Raw genomic sequence first — 26,981 nt, 5'->3', positions numbered from 1 at the left:
ACAGAATCAGTTATCTGAAATGACTGGTAAATCATTATACCTTCTGCTCAAGAATTACTGCAGTCAGTCTCAGCTCATGCCATCCTCTGGCACTTCAAGAGTCTCCTCTGAAGACCACAGAAATACTTCTGAGCATTTCCTCAAGCCACAAGTGAGGATGTTTGGGCAATTTTCCATATTACCTTATAAAAAAATGTTGTTTTCTAAATAGCTACTTCTGCTGTGAGCCTACTATCTGGTCAGTTTTATACTATGAAACTGGGGACAGAAAATTGCATAAACTATGAAACAAATGTTGAGCAATTGCTTTGCAAATGTTTCTCATTACACAGGTTCACACGCATTTTTCTTCTAAACAATCACTGTATTTTTCTCCTAACTGATCATGGAGGCAGGAGCAAGAAGACACAAAGAGACAAGCCCGTCCTCACATTCATCCGCAGGCACAACAGGCCTTTGAACTAAAAAACGGGACCTCCATAGGCTTCAGAAGATCTTTTCAGCAATAAAGCACTGACTTCTGCAGAAGTGCTGTTACTCAGCACCTGCTCATTGAGGTTGCATAGTTTGTTGAATAGCAGCAATTACTACTGACAGTCCTGAGGTACCGGTTAGCATTTCTCCACTACCTACTTATGCCTAGCTGGGTTGTTTCTAGTTTGGTATTTCCCCTAGAGCAACTTCTGAGGCAAGATCTCCACAGTCTGCAGCAGGATCTGGCCTTTTACACTTTGCTTGTGGTGTGTTTTGAGTTAAAACACTTTCCCTTATTCCCAATATTTTTTTCAGAAATAATGTTGTAATTACTTGCTTTCAAAATGAGAGAAGGATACCTTATTTAACTGAAAGTGTAATTTAAGATGTAAACCACCTAGCAAATATGATACTGATTTTTTGCTGCTCTGGACATTAACTGTAATACAGTAGGTCTGCAATGTGATCATTAGTGCTTGTTCCATTTCCTCTATTAGAGATAATAGCAAATACAATACCCTCATTTCCTTATTGCTGATGGCAGCACTGCCAGACTCTTTTGACTGTAAATCTTCTCTTTCCTGTATGCTGCCAAAGGACTTTTGCACACAGCTCAAAACAGGTCTCTGAAAATGTTTTTGACAAAATAATTCTGAGTCAAAGTACTGATAAAGCAGATTGGTGTGACAACAGAACCCACTCTATTCGTTTGCCAGCTTTTCAGGATTTAAATACATTGTTAACATGAAAAAATTAGTTGTTAATCTTACAAATGAATGAAACAAATGTAAGCCAGCAAAATGATCAACATGCCTGCACCCTGTAAAAAGACTATGTGCGGAGCCATTTGTTGTTTACCCTTACAGCAGAAACAATGTACTTAGGACATAAACGCTCTCCTCTCCCAGGAAGTGGCAGTACTTCAAAAGGTTTTTACACAGATAGTCAGTTCACCTATTTGCTTATTTGTTCTTGACAGGAAACTAGAAAGCTCTTCACAGGATGCTCATGAGACCCTTGTTAAGATGTTAACATGTAGTCATCACTAAAGGGAAAAAAAGCAGAGACAATCTCTCAGCCTCTATGGGGTCAGCATCTCCATGTAGAATATGTTAAATCAAAGCAAATCAAGCAAATTTTGAAAAAATAAATACTTTTTTTGCCTGCAATAGATCAAATGGTATTTAAAAAAAAAAAAAAAAAAACACACACAAACCAGGATGTTGTTCCTTCTCCACTACAAGTCACCATGCTGTCTGCCACATACATGGTGACACTCTCACTTTTGACACAAGGGAAGAACTTGTATACTTGTCCCACAAAACACAGCTATACAAATACAATACCATTGGTACAGCCTGCCTTTGCTGACTGTGACTGTAAGAAGGTACAGGCAAGGAAACAAAGCCTCTCCTGTCAGATATCCTGCCTTGACAGGTAGGGTCTACAATGTATCAGAGGCAGATTCTTTTGCAGAGCTCTTTTTTAAAAATAGTGTTAGAACCTCTTTATTCTGCATTCTCCTACAATGATCATTGAAGTGAGTGTTGATGTTATTCCAAGAGGCTGAAAACAGATCAAAACTCATAGCCAGTAATACTTCTTCCTATTTTGTCTTGTGCTGTAATTTGCCTACAATGCTCAAATTTCTTCCCTTACCATGACAGCAGGTGCACTGCAAGCTATCCATACATTAGAATACCATTTAGTTACTGCCTCATACTTTACCTCAGGACACACTTGACATGGTATTTAGAATACCTGACAATTATGCAAGCTTTGCTAAATCAGTTAGAACAATCAGCAGGTCTGCTGTGACATTCCTTGCATTAATTTGCATAACAAAGAAATGTCACTTTGAAATCTTTTAAGAGTCTCATCACTGACATATCCATCTTCAGGTCAGGTATTTTATTGTAACCAACAACTTAAAGCTGCTGGAAACACAGTCAGCAATTGTTATGACTACCATCACTTCAAGGTTATATCTACATATACATAATCTTGTCATATCCTCAAAATGAAAGAGACAAAACCATCATTTGGTAGGCTTATATAGTAGAATATATTCTGTGGGACATGCGTTTGATCTATGGTCAGTTACATACAAGTTATAGTTGCCCTGTGTATTAGATAATTTGCTTCGATCTAACACCAACCAAGCACAGAAGAAAACATTAATTAATTAATTAATTAATTTAGACTGAATGGGATAGTTGGACAAGAGTGAACTTGTCTCTCACGTTGTTGATATGTACGGGTGCAGGAGAAAGAGGACAATTTAGCTTGTTGCACATGAGACAGAAAACGGTGGATAGCCCCTTGGAGAAACCACTTTTGTGTGCAGCCCTCATGGGAAGCAGAGACAGTGCATGGGATACAGCACTGGACAGCAAGACAGATGTTGGACCTGCCTGCTCTCCTTTTCCTCTTCATTCAACAGGCTTTAGAAACAATCAGACTGCACAAATAGCATGAATGATTTGTGTTTTCATGTATTTTGCTCCCATGTAATTAAGCAACTATGCAGTTATGGCCCTGAATACAGAGAAAACACTTGCGCAAAGTGAAGGAGTTACATATTACTTCCTGGGTCAGATTGATGGGGAAAGATTTGAGCTCTACATTTACTTTTACTTTTTGAAAACAACATATCTTTCAATTAAGCAAAAAACAAACAAAAAAAAAACAAAAAAAAAAACAAAGAAGAGTAATCATTTCAGCGCTTTAATAGATGACAACTCAATTTGTAATTAGAGCTTTACAGCTATTTTAGTAAATGTATTTGAATAAAAAGCGAATGTTCTCTCTGCAATGTTCGAATTTCTCTTAGATTTATGTACGGTATGCTTGTGCATCATGTGCTTATGCAAATCTCTTATCCACTTAGACATAATTCTGGTTAGGTATTTAACTGGAAATGGTCATGCATCTGATTTGTGCAAGCGCTACTGCCACAAACCATGCAGATGCCCTCAATATGAAATTTTCCACATTAGCTATTTGTAAACAAAGCCAAACTTTTTTACAAATGGTCCTTTAAGTACAATGCAGATCATGACTGAAGAGATTTGCCACAGGAAGTAATTAATTGTGATGGATGAGTGCACAGAATTACTGCACAGATGGTCGCTCAGTTATTCACTTAAATTGTTTCAATAAATATTTGGTAATTCTCACTAATAAAAATTCAGTAATCTCCTGCTTTCCAGAGTCAATGAAGAGAACTTTTATACATACATATAACATGCAAAGTACCAGTAAAAAAGGTCAGTAAGAGGGGAGGACTTGGAAAATGTTGCTTGATGTCTTGTTACTTCAGTCTTCAGCTTTCCTGAAATGAGCTGAATTTTTAACTTACACTAGAAATCTTTATAGATTATTTTAACAGGTATGGAACTACAATCCTCAATTGTTACTAGCCAGTTCAATAGCATGGGATTACTCAAGAATTTGTCTTTGTAATTCTCCATTCAATGTCACAAAATCACAGAATCACAGAATGGCCCGGATTGGAAGGGACTTCAAGGATCACGAATCTCCAACCCCCCTGCCACATGCAGGGCCACCAACTTCCACATTTAATACTACCCCATGCTGCCCAGGGCCCCATCCAACCTGGCCTTGAACACCTCCAGGGACGGGGCATCCACAACCTCTCTGGGCAGCCTGTTCCAGCACCTCACCACTCTCTCTGTAAAGAAATTCCCCCTGACATCCAACCTAAATCTTCCCTCCCTCAACTTCAAACCATTTCCCCTTGTCCTGCTGTTATCTACCCTTTCAAAGAGTTGATTCCCCTCCTGTTCGTAGGCTCCCTTTAAGTACTGAAAGGCTGCAATGAGGTCACTTTGCAACCTTCTTTTCTCCAGGCTGAACAAGCCCAGCTCCCTCGGCCTGTTTTCATAGGGGAGGTGCTCCAGTCCCCTGATCATCTCTGCGGCTTTCCTCTGGACCCTCTCCAACAGCTCCCTGTCTTTCTTGTACTGGGAGCTCCAGACCTGGATGCAGTGCTGCAGATGGGGCCTCACAAGAGCAGAGTAGAGGGGGACAATCACCTCCCTGTCCCTGCTGGCCACCCCTCTTCACTCTTCTACCATTTGCTTTCCGAGTTGCAAGGGCACACTGCTGGCTCATGTTAAGCTTTTCAACCATCAAGACCCCCAGGTCCTTCTCTGCAGGGCTGCTCTCAAGGACCGCTCCTCCCAGTCTGTATGGATGCCTGAGATTCCTCCAGCTCAAGTGCAAAACCTTGCACTTTGCTATGTTGAACCTCATTAGGTTCACCTGGGCTCACCTTTCTAGCCTGCCGAGGTCCCTCTGAATGGCATCCCTTCCTTCCACCGTGTCAACTGCACCACTCAGCTTGGTGTCATCAGCAAACTTGCTGAGGGTGCACTCGATTCCATCATTGAAGTCATTGATAAAGATGCTGAAGAGCACCGGTCCCAAGACAGACCCTGGAGGATGCCGCTCATTTTTTCACAGTTGAATAAAATGAATTACACCTAGCTAATAGCAATAAACTTTGTATGTATTCATCATGTCATCCATTAATGATCACTAAAAATAAATATTTCCTTAAAAAATTATCATTAATTTGACAAAAATTAACATTTTTATAAAACCATATAAGCAAAATTTTTGAAAAACAGCAGGCCTTAAGTACACAGTAATACAAATTCTCTACATGAGTTTGCTAAAGTCTCATTGTCTACATGAGTTTGCTTAAGTTTAATAAAGTCATTTACTCCTAAAACTCTGACATAGAACTAATGCCAAAATATTCTCACGGGAATTCTTAAATTTAGGATTACATTAAACCTACTGGATCCTATGTAGTTGTGTTAGCCTCATGACAAGCCCACAACAACAACAAAACGCCAAATACTAACAATGCAGAAAGATATTCAAAGCTTCTCACATACTCCCATGCAAATTCCCAAACAAGACAATAAAAAGCCAATGGATTATCCCTCAGAAGATATTTCTGAATAAACATGCAAGACCAGATCGCTATGGATCACTATACCTATCTGCTCCTCTTTGTTTGCAAACTACATACCTCAGAAAATCGAAAACAGCTCAAGTCTGAATGCACTGAGGGGTTTACAATACCACTTGTGAATTTCAAAGACTAAAAGTCGCTGTGTTCTGGACTGCACCACTGCTGAACACTGCAAAACAAGCAGAAATCCTAATCTTCAGATGTTATTTCAGAAAGTCTTTCTTTGTTGTGTTTATAGAATCATAGAATGGCCTGGGTTGAAAAGGACCATAATGATCACCTAGTTTCAAGACCCCTGCCACAGCCAGGGTCACCATCCACTAGACCAGGTTGCCCAGAGCCACATCCAGCCTGGCCTTGAATGCATTCAGGGATGGAGCATCCACAACCTCCTTGGGCAACCTGAAGAGGGTTCATGAAGAGGGCAAGAGAGGAGCCAACAATGTGATGGGATTTCTGTTGCTTTTTGGAGGAAGAGAACATTGCAATGCTTATGTTACAACTACCAAAAGCCACCCCTGCAAGCCAGGCTGGGTATGTAGCTGGTCTTGGAGAATATATCCTCACTGCTATTCTCAACAAGCAAAGAGGAAGTATCAGCCACATGCAGTAAGAGTGTTTTGTCTTACTCTTCAGGGTGACAGAACACCAAGGGAGGATGGCTTCACTTGGAAAACATTCTTCTCTTTTTTTTGTCGTCCAAGTTTGTGGACTCAAAGATTTCCATCTGCCAGTACTCCTCCTGAGAATAGCATCATGGAAAATACCAGCAGGTAGTACTAACAACTGCTATGAAGATCAGAAACATGCTTCCTGCACGTAATCTCCTGCTCTTCCTTCATGGGATGCAGTTTCAAGAAACCAGAGAAGCTAGTCTGTTCTGTTCTGAGATGTCAGATAGCAACCAGACCTCCTCAGCTCTTCCAAACAGCACAGCAGAAGAACTAAAAAAATCAACACCGGTTTGCCCTAATTTTGGAAATGTTTGTTATCTTATGAGTGAAGCTATCTTTTGGCTTGAAGAACAATGGAAGAATAAATGAAAAAGTTAAGTTTGGGCAGAGAGAAAGAAAATTTCTTCCCAAGTGCAAGCATGGGCCTAGAACCCTTGATCAGGTGTGTAACCATCAGTAAAAGGAAAAAAGAAAAATGCACTCCTTGGTATCCAGACACTGCTGAAACACTATTTTTATTATTTCCTTTGTTCTTGAGAGAAGAGAGAACTGATATTTTTTATGCAGTTCTATGACCTGGAAGATTGGAGTTCATATTCTGTGTGCCATTCTGACCAACTGCACATTTCTTCGGAACCCCAGAGACAGGCTTTCAGATTCCCACATACAACAAGCAACAGATAAACCTAGAAGATTTTTGTTTAATCTTTGTAATCGACAGTAAAATCCTATTTTGGTTTAATTATTTCAAAAACAACTAAGCAAAAATGCTTAGGTGCTTTCTAAGTCCCCTTACATTTGATTAAATACCTACAAAGTGTCTGTGAAAACTCTTTGATAAATGAAGAGATTATACTCCCTCATGTAAATAATATACTGTGAGGATGGATCCCATATTACAGCAGTCTTTAGCAAGGAATTTATAAAAGCAGACTAGTTTAAGAGAGTTTGGCAACATTAAGGCTGAATACTTCTCTTGCTAAGAGAAGTTTTAAAAAACTGCAGAAGTCAAAATGCTTAACCAGTGTCAGCAGGGTATTAGTTGGCATGGTCTGCTGAGGGGACTGTACAATTCTTAGTTTTTGAGAATGATCAATGGATATATTTTCTTTCATTCTGTAAATATTACCCTTCTTCAGTAGTTTTTTCTATATACTTTTTAATAGTAACTCAAGTTCTGCTCATAAAAGACATTCTGCCAAGTTTACAGTCCCAATCTAGCACATCTAGGATGCACAGATCCCAGTTTGGGAACTTCCACAGCTTTCACAACTTTAGCATGAATGTTTAGGGTCAGGGCAAAAAGTCAATGCAACCCTTCTAACTAGACGTTAAATACCATCTTCTATAAAATCCAAAATTAAGCAACTGCATGCTCATGTGAAAGCCAGTTTTTTTTTTTTTGCCTTTGTATATCTCTGTTCCACTAATCTCAATTAAGCCACAACAATTTATGCGAGCTCAGGATTTTATCTGGTTTCTGGCTTTTAAAACAGAAAGAGAGCTGAAACATATTCCAAACCATCTTTCAGCAAAACATAATCATAATTTTTGCAGAAGAATAATAAATTATGGAGAACTATCCTAATGGAAGTAAAAAAAATTGCCTTAAAATATTAATTAAACATTTTAAGAACACAAATGCATTATGCTGTGCATTAAACTTACATATAATTTAGACTGTGCATTAATTTTTCCTCATTACTGGGCACTTTTGACAGAGGACAGTCCTTGCCCTGCTCCTGTCCTGTGTCAAGCTCCTTTTACTCAGTACCTCCTCTGACAGTCCATACAGAGAACCTACCTCACCACTACCATCTGCTCCACTACTAGTCCTTGAGTCTGGCCTCTTCTTTGCATGCCACTGACAGCTTGTCATGGTTTTATGATGTTTGGTTATCAGTATTCCACATCATAACATCATGTAGTGCACTGGGAGTTAAAGAGTTAATGCTCCAGGTCTGGGTACCTGTCCTGGAAAAGAAGAACTACTACATTACCCAGAGGACTGTTCTTTCTTCTGTTATCATTTCTGCTCAGGGGGAAAAGATAAAAAGCCTTTGTAGGTCACCTGACAGCCCTTTCAATCGTCTGGCTCATCTCTTCACAGCATTAGAGTAAGGCCTTTGGCTTTCAGACACTCATTTAATTTGATTTATTAGTTTCAATTGTTTCAAAAAAATATTGTATTTTGTTATAGTGTGCTATCTTGCATTCCAATAGCTCATTTAGTAAAATTGTTCCTCCTCAGATTATTGCCACTGTTTTGTTTTTGGGCCCATCACTCTATTCCTTTCCCCTTTTTTTTCTCCCTTTTCCCTTCTGGGGCATGGGTCTGTGGGTCCCTTCGCCCTGATAGTCACAGAACTGGGCCGAACCAGACCATAAGTCATTGACACAGTTGCTTTTTTGTTTGTTTGTTTGTTTGAAGAGTCCCACACATGGCAATACACCCGAAGTCACTCACAACCCATCTGCACTAATCACACACTGCTAAGCACATTTCTCTTCCAAGATCTACGCAGTTCTGCTAGTTGACCCCTTCATGCCAAATACCTGCTGCTGGCTACCTCATAGCGCCTATATTTTCAGTCTGCATACAGGGTTAAAATGACAGTGAACACTATAGGTTTTTGAGATTGGACAGAAGATACACGCCACTGTTAACAGACAACTCAGAACATTAAGAACATTAACTATATTGCTGATTGCCATCTTACGTCGCTTCTTGCCTCAAAGTGCCACTACCTTAAAAAAATTCAATACAAACATAATTACAGGAAGGAGGTTATACGGACAGTCTCCAGTGAATTCCTCTGTATCTTTCATGCTTAGGTATTTATTGAGCCATTAGGGGTGAAAGATTTGGTGCTGAGCATGTAAGGCCAGATAATACTCACTGCAACCGCCTCCAGGATCTGTTTAACAGCATTAGCAGCATCTCGTTCACTGTAATAACCCTTTTCCACAATCCTATAAAAAAAAAGCAGGGAGAAAAATTGTGTTCAAGATTATGCATTAAGATAAATTAACACTGCAGGCAAAAAAGCTTGTTTTGAAAAATAAGTGAGAAAATAATCAAATTTAAATGCTCTGAGGAGTGTGGAGTCCTCTCTAAAGTATAGGAAATAGTCCTTTGGCAATTCAGGTTATCACTGATTTCAGTTAAATGAGAAGGCAGAGTTAAGATGTCAACTCAGTGAGGTGATAGGTAGCATAAGGGCTGCTCCAAAAGTAATGCCTCTTATTTTATTATGATGGCCCACCAATATTCTGTTTCATTTTGTTGCCGTGATACAGATGGCAGCGGAGATGCAGAGTGACCAAATGTGTTTGACAATGAAGTGCATAGGAAGCAAAGGTGTGTTGTCAATGAATTCCTCCATGCAGAAAAAAATGCAAGCATTGACATTCATGACATTTGCTGCATTTTCATGGGGTAGATGTGAACACAGAGAGATGGTAGGTGGTACATTTCAACAGTGGTGACATTGACAAGTGGGTAACCTATGCTGGTGGAGATTTTTATGAGGCAGCATACAGGCTTTTCTTCATCACTGGTGAAAATGCACAGCTCATGGCCGTGACTATGTTGAAAAATAGAATTTGCTCTATCAAATAGTGTTCTTGTACTCTTTGTAACTCTTGTTGTTTCCACGAAAATAAATAGCAGACATTACTTTTGGAGGGATCTATAAACATACACATTCAATTGAAAAGTTTTCCAGTTTCCTAAAATTGAAGAAATATGAAATGCTTTCATACAGATATAACCAGAAATCTTCAGGAATGACTTTTTTTTTTTCCCCCATTTATAGTTATGTTTTTTTTACCCTATTTATATAAATGGAGTAAAATGAGGTTTACGGCAAAAAAGCATTATGCCAATGCCAATACAGATCTGTATTGCTTAGAAGAAATGCTTGGTGTGAAAACATTAATTTCAAATTATCCCTTCATATCATGGACTATAACAATCATTCCTCCCCCTTCAGCATGAAATCAGAGGCTGTCATCAAAAAAATACAGCTTCATTAAAAATAGTGAAACAGAAAAATATGAAACAGAATATTTTTTCTTTTTTTTAAAAGAGAAACAGCCAGTATGTTAAACTTATTTAGTACAAATGACACACAAAACTAAGCTTGTAAATGTTCTTATCGGGCACAGCATTTGATGAGTTCCATTATAGTTATGAGCTCTGAAGAACCAGAAAATCTATTTTTTCCTCTTTGCTTTTATATCAATTCAATTGAGCTTATATCATACGAACACAAAGGTAAAACAATGCAAAGTTTACTTTGTGACCAGCCTGACTCAGATAACTGTATGTCAGTATTGGTAGGATAATGTTTTCATTATTCACACTAAAATACTCAGTGGAAGAAGGGCACAGATCCTGAAGATGAAGCAGCTGTGAATTTATACTTTACAGTAAATGGGTACAGTGAAGTGTGGGCCCATATTTTAGGAGAGCAGCACAAGAACTGTAGAACTAGTGCTCAGTGCACATGGCTCACCAGCTTAGGCTACAAGTGGGTAGTACGCACTAGCAAGCCAATTATTCCTCATGTCATATGCAGCTAATTTCCTCCTTTCTCAGAATTCTAGAAAACAGACTTAACAAGAATAAAAACACAACTATTATTTAATGATAATCTAGCAAGTAGAAAGCCTAATCTTCTGTAACAGCAGTAAACAAAAAAAGACATAATTACTCATTCTATGAACATGTATTTTTAGGGGCATCCTGCATTAAAACTGAAAACCAGCTCTGAGGCAATAAAGATGAGAACCTAAAGAAGATTCCCGCAGTTCAGGTCCTGTAGTAATGCTGGGGGATCATCTACATATCTATTTTCTGCACCCTCCTTGCAATAGTTTACATAAGACAAATGATAGGTGTGACACTGGTTATTATCACAACACTCCTACCTGAAGCCATTGAAGCTTCTTTACAAGGATTTTTCTATTTCACCTTACAGTTTAACATTGAATCATTGCCCCTTCTTTCCATAAAGGGAAAGATATCTGCAGGAATGTCTTATTCTGTTATTATGGAAATTAAAAAAATATTTATACTTAGCTTACAGAAGGATCTTTAAGAAACACTTGGATGAAGAAAAAGTAAACCTTCACTGAGAGAACAGAAAGACAAGAACATTAATGGTAAGGAGCTAATTAATTCCTGCCTTTGATATGTAAATGGAAAGTCAAGTAGACCACAGCTTGAGAAAAAAAGTGGGAGGAAGACAGAAGGCAACTGAGAAGAAAGTATATACAGGAATGCTATTTCAAGGTCCAAGAAAAAAGAGGTTGGAAGAATTATATATTTGGTGGCACAAACATTCAGAAAATTTAAGATAGCCCTCCAAATTGATGATGACATTATAGAAAAAGCAAAAATATTATACCAGTGACAGAAATAATCCATATTCTCACTGTGCAGAATTACATTTATGTATACACATTTAACGAAATATGTTGATAATACACAGCCAGACACACCTAACAGAGTACACACTGATACCCATCAAATTGCAGGTCTCCTAAAAGGCCACATGCCTGAATGAATCTGAGACAAATCCTTTTTCTGCTGTAAGGAAAAGCACTTGTCAAAGGGCTCTCCTCACTGCTTTTCCATAGGGCATCTGGGAATGCTGGTACCCAACTATAAAAACAAAGGACTGAGCAAAACCAGCTATAGTGGATACTGCCATGCAAACCCAAAAGCAGCCTGCAGAAAGGGTGTAGCCTTTTTCCTGCGATCTATTCCATGCAGAAGACAGCTGAAATTTCGCAGCTTCCACCTGAACATCAAGACTATTCACAGAATCATAGAATGGCCTGGGCTGGAAGGGACCTCAAGGATCATTAAGCTCCAACCTCCCCCACCACAAGCAGGGCCACCAACATGTTCAATAACTTGCAGTGATGCTCGCTAGCTCCCACTTAGTCTTTGCATCCTCTCTGTTCTGTGTATTGTGAGGCTTCTGACTATATAGACACTGCAGTCCTGTGGGCACTCTTTAGTGTAGCTGTGGAGATCTCTAGTGCTGCCCTTCTATGAAAGAGAAGGTTCCTCTGCTGCTTATGTTCTTCATTATCTTCACTGCAGCTATGGCATACATTTCCATAGATGTTCCCCACTAGTTTGCAGCCTGCAGATTAAATTGGGAAGAACACAAGGTGGATTCTACTCCTGTTGGAACACTCTCCCTGTAATTTGGGATTGAGCTTTAATTCATCACATCCTTATGAAGCCACTGAAAGCGAGAGGGTGTCACAATAAAGGCATGCAGTAAGTGTCCCCACTTACTCTGCTGTAACTTTGTTACTGACAGAAAAGAAATAAGAGTAAGAGCGTAGTCCACCTAAACCTAATAAATTTAAGCTGAAAGTCAATGATGAAAGAGCTGAGGAATCATTTTAAAATCAATTTGCAGAGCAACATTAAAATTATATTGATACACAATTGTGCAGTTGACTGTAGCACATGTATCTGGAGACAAGCATGTTAGGTGACAAGGTAAAGTAATCAACTTCCCACAGAGACAAAAAAGTGAACATTTTATCATGGAAGGATAGGATGAGGCTGGCTGCTGGCCCGCCAGTGAAGTCCTGGCCAGGCGTAAGTTGGGGCTGGGTGTCCTTCCTCAGGCAGCACAGAAACAGGGAGACCACCAGTCTTTCACAGCAGCAGCTGATGAAACTCGTGATTCTGAGTACTAACAGATGGGAGAAGCAAATATTGAGGAGGAAGCAAACTGCACAAGAATTGGTTTCTGCACCACATACCGGACCCCAAAACCGAAAGTCTCTTCCTGATTGTTTTTCTTAGGGAGAGAAATCCATTGCAAAGACTATCTCCACAATTTTGAACAGAAGCTGTTTTAGAGACCCTTTGTGACCAAGTAAATCTTACCTACTTTAGCAAACTGACCTTTTCCTCCTCCACCCTCCATACTGACACATTCTCCTATTCTTAGCTTTAACTCCCCACTTCCTTCCTACACAGGCCAAACCTCCAGCTCAGTCTGAAATCTCAGCACAGAAAGTCTTACTTCCTTCACCTCAGAATGATAAGTGCAGGTAATTTTTATGTATATCAAGCTAAACAGTTACTATAAAATTTGCAAATTCTATCCAATGCCTGATATTGTTACTACAAATACTATTTCTCCAAGCTACGGAGCTGCTTCTAAAACAGTATTAAGAAATACATAATTTAGTTTTCAAATGCCTATAAATACATTTAGCTGTTCGAAAGGAAAAAAAAAAAATCACTTCTACTTTCTATTACTTTACCAGCTTCCAACATCATTTCTCTTTACATCTTGATGCTAAGCTTATATTTGCTTTTTTGATCATTCTTTATAAATATCACAATATCAGAAAAAGGTGTCACTCTTGTTAGGGCTATTTTCATTCTTTTTCTGGCTGGCTTTTATGTCACACTCCTGTACCGTGTTACTGGTGGTCTGCATCCCATTACATCACATATAGTACTACTGAGATACCTGCTTACACAAATACAAGATCCATCTGAATAGAACTATGTGCTGATTTTTTCAATATTTGATTCAATATTTGAAAATTCACGGCAACAATTCCAGCAAAGTTATCTTGAGTAAGAACAACAAAAGACAAGAGGATATTTTAAATGAAAATATCTTAGTTGAAGAGGCTTCCATACTGAAGTTAAGAGCCAGGCATACTCTAATGTTGTATCAGTTCCATTTACAGAGTGGCATGAAGCCAACTAGTATTATAATTGCACCATCACCACAGTGTGAGTTGTTTATTCATATATAAAGCTGTAACTGAGTATCCTCTGATGTTTTAGATGTTTCATCTAATTCTAAGTGTATGCACTGACTATATTCTAAGTTGTATTTTATATTATAACCATTTCCAAAAATTACTTTTTTTTCTTGTCTTGAGGAGAATATTGTAGTCTGCTAGCGTCTGACTGACTTAAAAAGTAATTCTGACAGTGTCAGGTATAAAGGCATTATTACAGCTTTGAACGGGAAGGAAATAGTATATTAGAAAGCCTACAAATGAGCAATAACACACACCTCTTTATTCTGTAAGCTAGTTATTTTAATTACTGCTGCAGCAGAAATCAAGAGACATTAAATGAGCTATTATTACATCAATAAGCACTTTCACCAGAGCCAATTTTGTGTTTTTCATTCTGCTTTTCATTGAACAGGGTGCATTTGGGTAAGTCAAGACAGAAAGACAACTTCTTCATTTTATTTTGCTACCCTTGAGGAGGGAATACTATCTTGTTCATGTGAAATAGAGTCCAAAGCATGGCTTTGACTCATGTTCAAAGGAAATTAATACCAATTGAAGAGACCAGTCATCAGAAACAAATGAAAGATGCTACTCTGCCATGGATTTATAAAAGACACATGTTTTTGTGACAGATGAAGTCTGAAGGCAATTCTTATTTCCCTATGCAGAAACAAGAAGCTTCAAGAAATTTTGCTCACAAGAGGTAATAATTCCACCATCTATAAAAAAAAGACAAGTTCTTCATGAAAAAAAAAAAAAATCATGTTTTGTTAGCTTACACTCCATACAAGAGAGTATCAGCTGAAATTGAAATTTCAGAGGAAATAATATTAAATGTGAAATGAAAGCGAGTTGAGAGACCTTCATCCATAAACGATGTTTTTACACAGTGGTTGGTGTACTTAATAAAATGAAGGAAGAAATGAGAGAGCCTGCAGTCAAGATGACATAGTACAGAAGGAGAACATAAGGACTGTCATAATCATATCAAGCTGAAAAAAGAAACAAGCTAATGAAAGCTATTGTCATCAATCTTCGTATATTCTGAGGAAAATGTGATCAGTCTTTGTTTTTTTTCTTTTAAATTTAAAATAGATCTTTTTTTCTGAAATTAATATTTGGAAAAGTGATTCTGCTGAAAATCAATAAATATTAGTAAAATCTGAATGGAAAAGATCAACTTCAGAAAGAGACAGCTCATAAAAGACAGATAACAGACTTCATTGTACTGCAAGACCTGTCACAGTTAAGAGGTTAATTGACAGAAGCAAAACCAGATCAACAGAGGGACTGAGAATCTGATAAAAGGCAGCATAGAGTAGAAGAAAAAATCAAACTTGAAAGTATAAACCAATTACATTACATTTAACCAAAGAATGGTGAAGGAACAGAAGGCAAAATAAAGAAGCAAGAGAAAAATATAACTGAACCAGCCTTAGGAGTAATTATCATTGTTCCAAAAGGAAAGAACTGTAACGAAAATTGAAGAAATAATAATCAAAGGGTTTAACATAATAAAGAGAGACATATGTAATCAAATATTGGAACAATATAAAGTTTACTTATTAGTAGTAGAAGTGTAATAAAAATTATCGTGATTAACAATTTGCTTATATAAGAAAGTCAAGGCTAATTTTGAACAGAAAACCTACATCAGTTTTTACGATAAAGTCATTCTACATTCCCTGATGATCACTGAATTTAATCTTTGTTCTACTGAGATCCTTGACTCATATTAAAATGTTTTATTTAATTTATTTGAGCTCAGAGACTTGATTCCATCAATTCTTCCTTTAGCCTTCTTCTTTCAAATTGAAAAAAGCTTTCTGATTATAAATCTGCCTTCTAAAAGTAACCACATAGGGTTTATTACTTTATTTTGTATGCACAATATGATGCCATTCAAAAACCTAGTAAAACCAACTTATTTCTTTCCATCACTCAAACTCCTCATATAAAAGTTGTCCATTGTCTAAACTCTGTGATACTCTTCCTAAGAAGTTGATGTAAGAAGAAAATTGTGAGAAAGAGATGAAAAATGACCTTCTCCTGTCACTGTACTTCATGTCCTGCAATTTTCTATCCACAAGTAGAGTGCAGACAAGGTATTTTTAAGAGGGACCATTCTTGCAGATGGAGAAAGGAGGGGTGAATCTTAGCATGATCACTCTATCATACATTTGAACAGTTATGCTATTTCTGGGTTTCTGTTTCCCTCAGTAAGATCCTTTCCTGGCTGCAATGAGGACTAGAGTCAGTATCAGGGCAATGAAATACAGACTTGCTGTAGGACACACTGGACTGGAAGACTAAGCAGTATGAGAGTACTCTTCCAAGGCTCTGTCACAGTGCCATAGTTCAAAACGTTCCTCAAGCATGCATAGTTGATTCAAACATACAGGGATGAAAGAAGAGGGGCAATTTTAAGAAGCCATATTTGCCAGAACTGGGCTGGAGACTAGAATATCACTTAATTTACACTTACTAGACCCATCCACCTTGACTTCAGCAAGGCTTTTGACATATTTCCCAAAATAACCCTACTGATGAGCTTAGGAAGTCTGAGCTAGACAGTGAGGTGGATTGAGAACTGGATGACTGGCAGAGTGCAGAGGGTTGTGATCAGACGTGCAGAGTCTAGCTGGAGTACTGTAACTAGTGGTGTTCCCCAGGGCTTAGTACTGGGTCCAATCTTGTTGTCCAAACGTCTTATGAGGCTCAACAAGGGCAAGTGTGGAAATCTACACTTGCGGTTGTATCAGTAGAGGTTAGGTGCTGATCTACTGGAAAGGAGTTCTGAAGAGCTCCTGGTGAACAATAGGTTGGCCATGAGGCAGCAGTATGTCCTTGTGGCCAAGAAGGCCAAAGGTATCCTGGGTTGTTTTGGACAAGGTTGTTCTTCTTCTTCCTTTTCTCAAAAACAACTTCTGCTATAATTCCTCACACGAACATATTGCAGGTGATAAGGAGCTTCCCCTTGTTCCAGTGCAGTCTGGATCAGCCCATGACAAATGGTACGACTGCATTTCCACTCCTGGGGCAGTCAATTCCAGGTGTCATGGACACCTCTCCAAGTAAAAGCAAACTCTGCCTGCAATCTGCTCCCAGAAGGATTGAGAAAAAAGTATTAGTTATGACTACTGTGGCATAACACTTGGCTAGTTCATACTGACACTAGTTAATACTGAATTTCTAACATGTCTGGCACAGCAGTGCTTAGCAGTGGTGTGACTTCATTCGGGCCATGGTAGTTCACTGTTAGCCTTCACTCTCCACTGGACTTTTGCACTGGACATATGAGACTACTGAAGGATGAGAGAGTCTTGTTCATTACTCCATGGTTCTCCAGTTGACAAATTAGCTGATGAATTAGTCCTGGTTGGTGCACTGCTATAGTGGAGATCTGCATCTGCTGTTCATCTTCTTGTAGCAGCCCCAAAACAGAAGGGTGCTCAGAGAGACCAGGCAAGATAGATAGCAACTAAATGTCCACCATCTTGAAGACTGCTATATTGAAAGCCCACTGATACTTTTTTGCGTCCTTGAAGTACCCTCTCCTGAGATCTCCTGAGAGTCTCTGGGCCAGTTAAAATAGGGTACATTTGCCATTCACTTACAGTTACACTTCCTTTGGCCTCCAATACAGTTAACTCTTGGGATCCCCCTGGCACTGCAGAAATACAGATGTTTTTTTCTCCTTTATAACTTGATAGCATTGGAGTACACTGTGCAGCATGTCCACTAGAGCCTCTTATTTCTGTGGTTCTGATGTGCAAGGCCATCAAATCCACATAGTCTAATAAGTCCAATTGTCCCTTTCCTCCACCTGGCTGGCAGCAGGTCTCCTCTAGTTTTGATAATTCTATTTGTTAATCATTTCTCATGTATGAGAACTAGAAGGCTCACTGTCAACCTCAAAAATAAGATCAGATCATTTCATCTGTCTGGATAACTGCCCTCTGTAAACCAGAACCGCCATTTTTCTGGAAGAACTCTCTCTTGTGGTACCTCTCTCATGTACCTATGCCTGTAGAGCTGAGATGGGTTTTCACCCCATTTCCTCTCCATGGTCATGCAGATAAAATCAAAGGATGGCACATGTGTGTACTCACTATGTCCTCTCAGGCAGAGGAACACTTACTTCTAAAGGATAGCATTCTCGTTTGTACAGGTGGAGGAGCCATTGAACCAGTTTCTTTTTCTTTGAGTATCTGAACCAGTTTCTTTACAGGCCTGCAGGGAGGAAGAGGGACTATCTTCACATTGTCAAAGTAGGCTAGTCACTTTATCCACTATAGGTCTTTCATTATCCTTCCAGTTTATTTCTGCCAGGGTGCTTGGACAACATAATGGTGCACTCTGTACCACTCTCCACCACATAGGTCAGGCTCATAACAGTGTCATTTGGATTTTGGAAGTTGTATTACTGTTCAAGTTAATTCCATATATCATCACTACCGCATCTACCTCCCTTAAGTACTGGATACTTTTCTTCATGGTGGTTCATTTCCCTGGTTTACATATGAGGTCTTCCTTGAAGGGATGTCTTTCCACCATGGCAGACAAGAGGCACTGCCACAGGATGAAAGGCTGAGACCCTTTTCCAATTGTTTTGTCAATACCACTTTCCCAAGAAAGAGATTTGAGCTGCTTGGCTTCACTGCCTGCTAAGTCTGGGCTACTGCTTACACCAACTCAGCAGGGATGACAGAGCACATGCCTAGATGACAGCCATAATCTTTTCACAAAACTTGCATCTTACTAAACATTAGGAGTAATATGATTTCTGTCTCTTTCTCCTCCTGCTGTTTTTGCAACGGCCCCAAACATTCTGAAGAAAAACAATTCTGTCTTATTTGAAACTAAGACAAGAACTCAACAGATATCTTGCAGAAATGTTTTAACATGATTACTGGTTTTATAAATCCTATGAATTTCAAATAGTATATCATTCTTGTTACTCCACTGATAAACTTATTATCTGACATAGCACAGCCCTCTTGGCTGACTGGTTACCACCTACCATTTTTCATTATGACCTGCCTTTTGCCTGCCCCAGCACACTGACACCACATACATGCTAAGCACCTTTCTTGTATCATACAGGCTCTCCATAATTCACTGTCAATTTCTTCCATTCTCAACTCCTGTAATCCTTCCAAAAAAACGTTCCCGATACTTACATTTCCAAACACATTTTTTAAACTAGCTCCTGCAGATTAAGTCTCAAGTGAAGAAATTGTATGTTGATGAAATAACTCCAGTAATTACTCAGACAAAGATTACGCACAGAGCTAAAAACAGGACCATAGCATACACAGTATACAGTGTGGAGGAAATACACAGTATGGTACATAAAGACAGCTTACCTGTCGAATAGTTCTCCACCTGTGACCAATTCCAGGACAAGGCTGATATCTGTAGGGGTCTCAAATATCTCCTTCAGTTTTATCTGGTAAAACACAACAAAAATCATAGAATCATAGGATTCATTCTTCATGTTTTTCTTCTTGTAGAGCATATCACAGTGCCAGCATCAAGACACAGACCACAGCTAGTAATGTAGAGGATACCAGCTGAAGTTGGTGTCTCGTTTACCTTGCAGTCAAGCAGATTACTGTAAACATTCTCTCAACCTTGTTGGTTTTTTATTCTGTTTGGATTTTTTTTCCTTTTTTTTTTTTTTTTTGGCTATTTTTATTCCTTTTGCATTCCTTTTCTTTTTATTGTTGTCCTCACACCTCCATAATCTCTGTGGAATACAGCAGTTCTAGCACCTGCTTTCTTTAGGTTGTTAACATCCCTCTGTCAATCTACAGTAAGCTGAATTTCCACTGAAGATGGACAATGCCAAATTCCTCTTATCCTTTACAGAACTCCTTTTGCAGAGTTTCTCATTCAATTCCGTGAGAGCAATAATTTAATTTAAAGTACAATTCAATGGTCTTTCATAATGAATTGTTAATGAAGACATGAGGAGAAACCAAAGTTTTAACTAAGATTCCTGCAAGTCTATATAAGTGAACAGCACAAGTTAATGTGGAGCTCTCAGAAAAATTATTATTCTTTTTTTTCTTTGAAGACATGGAGTGAAATGTGACTGAACTTACAATGTTGGGATGTGAGAGGCGAAGAAGGACTCCAATTTCTGTACGAACAATTTTCTTGTCTATCTGGTTAAAAGCAGAGAGAAAAATAGGTAAATAATTGATTTCTTTGTTAACCACAGATATGTTTATCATAGGAAACTAAGTATGAGTAGCAATTCTAGGTCTCTTGGGAGATACCAATGAGGTGACATATATAATTCAAATATATGTGTGGAAGAGTCTTCCTTCATCACAAGACAGATGGTGTAACAGAAAAAAAGATCAGCATTTAGCAAAATCGAAAACAAACATGTAGAAGTAGTCTATAGGAAAGACATCTAAGTAAACTGCTAACATTTCTATTTTTATTAAGTCTCTGCTCTTGTCTACCACTACTTAGGATGGCTCCATTTTTGCCAGGATAGCTTTCTTTTGGCACACTCTGGTCACCAGTTGTACTTACAGTTTTCTGCAGGTAGGGTGAGTGCACCAAAGCAGTGTAACAAGCTGCTTAGTACAAAAAAGCAACACAAAAGTTAAACAGCCCTGGGCCATGGCAGTGCATAAGGTTTGGCTTCAGCTTGCTTCAGACATACCTGACAGACAAATCTAGTTCTGCACAGACTCTCTCTGATTAAACTACAAGAGGATTAGCTCTTCCCTTCTCAAATTGCTAGGTTTAACAATCCAGGCATGACCTATGCTGTCTTGGGGTTAATTGATCATTTCTCACAAAAAATGCAGACCAAAAATGTATTTCATTCAAGAAAGACAACTGCAGCTCTTCCTGAACTTGAACACTTAAGCAAGCAAGAAAAAGGCTTGTAAGAAATTGTGCATGCTTTTCCTGTTGCTAAGGCAATCAATACACTTATGAAGAAACTACCATGGTTCCAGACATACTGACAAACACAAGATAAATTCTACACTGATGAAACTAAACATTTTTCTTCTACTCCACTCTTCACCTTGGGCGTTATGAAATGCATGAGTATCCGCAAGTTAAGTCACCAGCTTTTTCCAAACTGTTAAAAACAAATAACGTGAAACAGAAAAAATTTGTTTCTTTCTTCTTAGTGGAGACATTCCATCAAACATTTCTAGGTTTTGTTGTGGGGATGTTGGGTTTTTGTTTTGTTCTTTTTTTTTTAACATTATATTGGAAATGAACTATGATACTACTTAAATCATTCAAAGGAGTATAAAATTACCTTCAAATTCTTAATGACAAAGTCACATGCTTACAAAAAGATCTCTTTTTTTAACATCTGAAAGATGGGGAGTGCTTCTCAGTATTTTATTCTTCTCAGCAACCAAACCAGCTGTCAGTGATGCTCTGAAGAACAGGGCAGGCAGCATTTGATTCTCCCTGAACACGTGGAAGTCAGGAATGATGCCAGATGCTGCAGTGGTCTGGCAGCGGTGTAAAAGAGCACAGAGCAAGAGCCCTCAGGATCTACTGAAAATCATTGACATTTTACCTGCTTTTAGCAACTCTGATAGGGAGCAAAATAAAAGACACAAAAATCAACGTTCAATACATTAAGAGCATCAGAGAAGCAGCAGAAAACAAAAATGCTCCATTCCCCTAATACCTAATGGGAGATAAAGAGTGGTGCTTATATCTAAAATCTTTGCTGGGATCTAATAAAATGCTGTGGCTGCATATGCTAAGGAGTTCCTCCTTGGGCCCAGGATGCCTGTGGGTCAGCACGACTCCTCACCTCTGGATTACCCACACAGCACAAAGGCATAGTGTCTCGCTCCAATTATAGGAGAGAGAGAAGGTTCTTTAATATATGTGTACCAGATGGCAAGATTAGGAAACAACAGGTCAAATGTTAGTCCAAGTTTAGTACAAATTCTAGTTGCTTAGGGAGATGGGGAAGGGAAGATGAGTGATAAAAAAGGGAGAGGAAATAAAAGAAGGAGTCTTTGTAAAAAGCAAGAAAGAGATAGTCTAGGATTCCTGTCATTCCCCATAGTTCAGATGTTTATCTTCAGTAGTGATGGGCTGTTGGAGGTTGTGTTGTTCAGTTGATGACTATTGACATAGAAGTACAAACTTATTTATAAGTCCAAACCGGTCAAGTCAGCTCTTTTTGGAATGACAGCTTTTGGATCTCTGCATGAACTCCTTTGTTCCCATCTTCCAGGCCTTGCAAATTTAAGCAAGCATATAAGAGGGAGCAGGGAGGCACCAGTTTGCTTCCCTGTCTTCCCAGGATACAACAGTACCATCCCTCCAGTCTCTCAGTACCAAGCTGGAGTTATTTGGTCACAGGACAGGTCTTCAGCCAGTAAACGCTCCTGGTCATTCCCTCTTGAAGGCAAACATCTTCAAAGAAATGCTTTCAAATGTAAAACTGTCCACAAAGTGATGTTGATTGCCACACAGCACACTCACCACTCACCTTCTAGATAAGACTTGTGGTGAGAAATGCTTCAGAGAGTGAGATTTGAGCCAAGAAAAAAGAAGGGTTCAGATACATGGCCAGCAGCTCTGGTGATTCTGGCAATAACACATACCTGGGATCTTTTCATGGGCTTCACACCTCAGATCAAATCAGAAAAGTTAACATGCATGACCACAGGCACAGCTGCTGCTTAAAATGAGCAATTCATCCACTCAAAAAGAGCCCATACAAGCTGAACAATCTGCAGTTTATTTTCTCCAGCTCTGAAAATGTTTGCTCATCATGAATGCCTGGCAGGAGGCATGTGAGAACCTGTCCAAATCATAAGGATGTTTCCTTTGGCACTAAGTAGGCAGTACTGACAAATGACAAAGGCCCCCTCTGAAGTTGCTGGCAGCAGTAAATTAAGTGAAGCGACCTGAGACTCAGTTTCAGGTAGGGAAGTCCTCTATGATCCAGTGATCCAGTTCCCAATCTGACACACATTTTTTTCTTTAAGCTTCTTCATATGGTAGTATGAGAAAAAGGTACCCAAAAATTTGAGATACTGAGTTGGAATAGTAAATAGGTCACATATAAATGCTTAGGAGTGCTAACCATTTAGAAGCATCCTAGAAAACGCCTAAAGGAATATATTTTACAACAGAAGTATGTGTAAATGATATGAATAGTTTCAGAGTAAAAACAGCAGCACATATAGCCACAACATTTTAGTAAGAAGAGACTGTTTTTTGATCGACAGCAGCAAAGATTTATCAACCTGAATTTGGGAGAAAGATGCAGTCCAAGAAACCTGGGCACTTAACTGAAATGCCTGTCTTCTCTGTAGTCTGTGTTGTGGCTTTGCTGTGACACCTGAGATTCACAGTCAAATGGTAGCATGTTGCATGCACTCAAAACTGAACTTTTAAGTCCAGCTTACGGAGAGACAGACAGACAGAGGACTAACAGTATTAACAGAGTTACAGAAACAGTATTATTTCACTCAAAGCAAAGACCCAGAGAGTTAGGACAATATCTGCCAGTGTGGGTCAGTTAAGTTATCCCCTCAAACCTTTACTTTACATTAAACATTTATATTAAAAATATTCCTGGATGTGCTAGTATTTTCTCTCCATTTTTCCCCCCACTTTTCTAGAACTAGGCATTTATGTGTTTTTACAATTATGTGTCTAAAAGCACTGGACCTTAAAAACTGAATCCTCATCACTGACTGAACTAGAGCTAGGTCTGATTCTTAATGGTCTTACCCTAGGTCTCATCCTTAATCAAAGCTGAGATCCTTCCATGTTTCTATGTCATGAGGTAGAGTGACACTACAAATCCCTCAGATATGAAAGTGTTGATTCTATCTGAATTAAATAAGACACAAGATAAAATGAACTGTCACTGTAAAGAGGTTAGTTTAGTTGCTGTCTTGCAGTTAAGAACTTTATCCTGAGAACACAGGTGGCCAGCAGTTGTAAAGGCCCCTCAGACTTAGTAGAGAGCAAAAAGCAGAGCATATTCCTCATCCTACAAGCCTGTTCTTTGAGGCCCTCCTTCCCTAGGACCCTGAAGATATGGAGGTATACATCTAGCCAGCTCTGGTCACCAGGGTGCAGGGTGTCCATGCAAGTAACAAAACAGCAAATGCATATGGCTTTTCAGAAGCTTCACAGCGCAGTCCACCATATGGATGCTGTTTTCCCCAGCTCTGCACATCTTCTTATTTAATATCTCTTTTATTGATTGATATAAACACCTCTAACTCATCACTGGCAAATGAATGCTTTATTGAACCAACAGCTCAGGCTCTGAGCAGGTGTTTCCTTGCACTTACAAGGAGCATGCTGCAAATCACGATTGGCTTGCCATTACACTCTGCCATACGTGTTTCTAAGAAACAATTTAAATGTCCATCTCAGTTAAAAGAATTCCTCTACTCAGACTTTATGGTGTTAATTGATAACTACTCTTCTTAACTACATTATTGTTTTTGTTTGTTTGTTTTTTCCTTAAAAAATATACACAAATACAACTATTCATCAGCAGAGGTGCACAGTCACTGGTAGTCTGAAGTGTGTTTCCGACTGTGACAAGTATGCAAAGGGCTGCTGGTTACCAAGCTTCTTTTAAAAGTTTTCAAACATAATGCATGCAGGTTTCTTTCTCTTCCGGAGGAAAACTTTAAAATACACACTTTCTAGTCAGTTGTAGGCTTTATTTTTTAATTTCGGCGTGTCCCAAATAATGGGAATTACTGGATGAACTTTTTGAACAAAAGGATACTAAGGATACTTCTTTGTTCTAATTAGAGTAGTTATCTAACACCTATTTCATGTGATTTGATTCTTGGTGTAACTTCTTTTGAATGAAAATAAGAGCTCTTGAAATAAAGAATTTGTCCTATGTTTTAGGGGCTGTTCTTGCTGGGTCATTGCCTGACCTTCTCAGCAGCTTCTTAGCAGCTCTCTTTGAAAGGGAGAAACGTTTGTACTTGGACTAATATTATACTTAAAAAAAGAAAATTGATTGAAAATAATATTTTCTGTACTTTATCCCTACTGACGCTGAACACAGGGCCCTCAAAGAACACATCAAACAATACAGTAAAGCACAGCAGTAATTGCACAGTGCTGCAGTATCTTCCATAACGTCAGCACGGAGTTCTTACTTCATAGGTTGCTGACAAAGTTTTTGAGCCTCCGTAAATCCACTCGTATTATTAATGCAAAGGAAACAGACTATTCCTTATTAAATCAAGTATTTTCTGCCTTTAGATATAAGTCTACACTTCCAGTTTGTATCTACAGTGCTTCAATGGATGCACATTCTTCAGACTGTACACATGGAACTACTGCATGTTATGTGCCTGGATTTTCTTTTCAGGATGTTTTATTAGATGCTTAAAGGTCTGCTTGTATGCAAATGTGCTGGTTGCAAATGCAGGTCAGATGGGCTTGTAAAAGCTTTTCAAGAAAGAAGAAAAAATGTCATTTTTTTAATGATAATACTGTTAATGTTAAATGTAATTTTTTTCCATCAAAGGAGCAACACTTCTGTTTGTCAAAGAGCACAATGCATTTGCAGACAAGCTATCAGATGGATAGAGATAGTTTGTGGGATTGTACAGATTACAAACAATAAGTTACATGCTGATTTATCTGATTAATAGATCCTCCATATTGCGACATAAAATTTTAAAGATAAAGATGGCCAGAGGTAAACCATATTCTTCAAAACCACACAGATCCTGGTCAAAGTATCTTCCTGCTTAACTTGATGATGCCACAAAAGGATGAACCACAAGATTCTCATGGCTCTTACAGCTTACACAACACAGGTGATTTACAATAATGTGTTTTCTATGTAGGTTCAGAATAAGTTTTATGTTCATTAGAACAGCCTTTCTGTATGTTGTAGTCTATCTGAATAATTTTGTTATTTCTTTTCGTGATTGATTTATACACAGATTTTTTATGTAAATATGTTTGATGAATGTTGAACCACTTACAAAAATGAATTCCAGTCTACCAGGCATTCATGAACTGCTTGTTTCAGTTATTAATTATTTAGTGTCACTGCCATTACTGTTGCTCCCAAAGCTGTATAGAGGAAGACACTTATAAAATAGAAGAATAATGTGTAAATCTAAGTTAAATGCATTTTTTTTCCTGAGTTCAAAATAGTCACATTTAAAGGATTATTTAGAAAATTGTACTGGCCATTTCCTTGCCCATTCTTCCAATTTCACTTATACAAGTACAAACACAGTTAAAATTTATTAAGCTGCATCATTAATCTAAATGATGCAATCAGTATTAGACATCTGGCATTTAGTAAGACTTCATATTATCACCACATTTCCAAATAAATAAACAGTATCACCATGTAATCATAGAATCATAGAATCCTAGAATGGCCTGGGTTGAAAAGGACTACAATGATCACCTAGTTTCAACCCCCCTGCTATGTGCAGGGTCACCAACCACCAGACCAGGCTGCCCAGAGCCACATCCAGCCTGGCCTTGAATGCCTCCAGGAATGGGGCATCCACAAATCTCCTTGGGCAACCTGTTCCAGTGCATCACCACCCTCTGAGTGAAAAACTTCCTCCTAATATCTAACCTAAACCTCCCCTGTCATAGTTTAAAGCCATTCTCCCTTGTCCTGTCACTATCAACTCATGTAAACTGTCATTCCCCCTTCTGTTCATATGCTCCCTTCAAGTACTTGAAGGCCATAATGAGGTCTCCCCAGAACCTTCTCTTCTCCAAGCTAAACAATCCCAGTTCCCTCAGCTTTTCCTCACAGGAAAGGTGCTCCAGCCCTCTGATCATCTCTGTGGCCCCACTCAAGAGCTCCACGTCTTTCCTGTACTGGGGGCCCCAGGCCTGGATGTAGTACTGCAGATGGGGCCTCACAAGAGCTGAGTAGAGGGGGACAATCACCTCCCTCTCCCTGCTGGCCACTCCTTTTTTAATGCAGCCCAGAACACAGTTGGCCTTCTTGACTGCAAGCGCACACTGCT

At 38.8% G+C, this 26,981-nt stretch overlaps 1 protein-coding gene across 3 annotated transcripts in view; it reads right to left on the bottom strand.

The window, feature by feature from the left end:
- The window catches only part of CAMK4 (calcium/calmodulin dependent protein kinase IV), a 150,003-nt gene that overhangs the window by 52,729 nt on the left and 70,293 nt on the right, over positions 1–26,981 (bottom strand). For all 3 annotated transcript variants that reach the window (XM_085214456.1, XM_085214457.1, XM_085214458.1), the window contains exons 3-5: positions 20,073–20,135; positions 19,332–19,414; positions 9,057–9,129 (exon numbers count right to left, since the gene is read on the bottom strand). In XM_085214456.1, the coding sequence (XP_085070582.1) occupies positions 9,057–9,129; positions 19,332–19,414; positions 20,073–20,135 (219 nt within the window). The remainder of the gene's footprint in view (positions 1–9,056; positions 9,130–19,331; positions 19,415–20,072; positions 20,136–26,981) is intronic.

The sequence above is a fragment of the Meleagris gallopavo genome, chromosome Z (genome assembly GCF_905368555.1).
Source record: "Meleagris gallopavo chromosome Z, MGAL_WU_HG_1.1, whole genome shotgun sequence".
Lineage (NCBI taxonomy): Eukaryota > Metazoa > Chordata > Aves > Galliformes > Phasianidae > Meleagris > Meleagris gallopavo.
The sequence above is the reverse complement of the archived record's forward strand: the minus strand, read 5'-3'. Positions and strand labels throughout refer to the sequence as shown.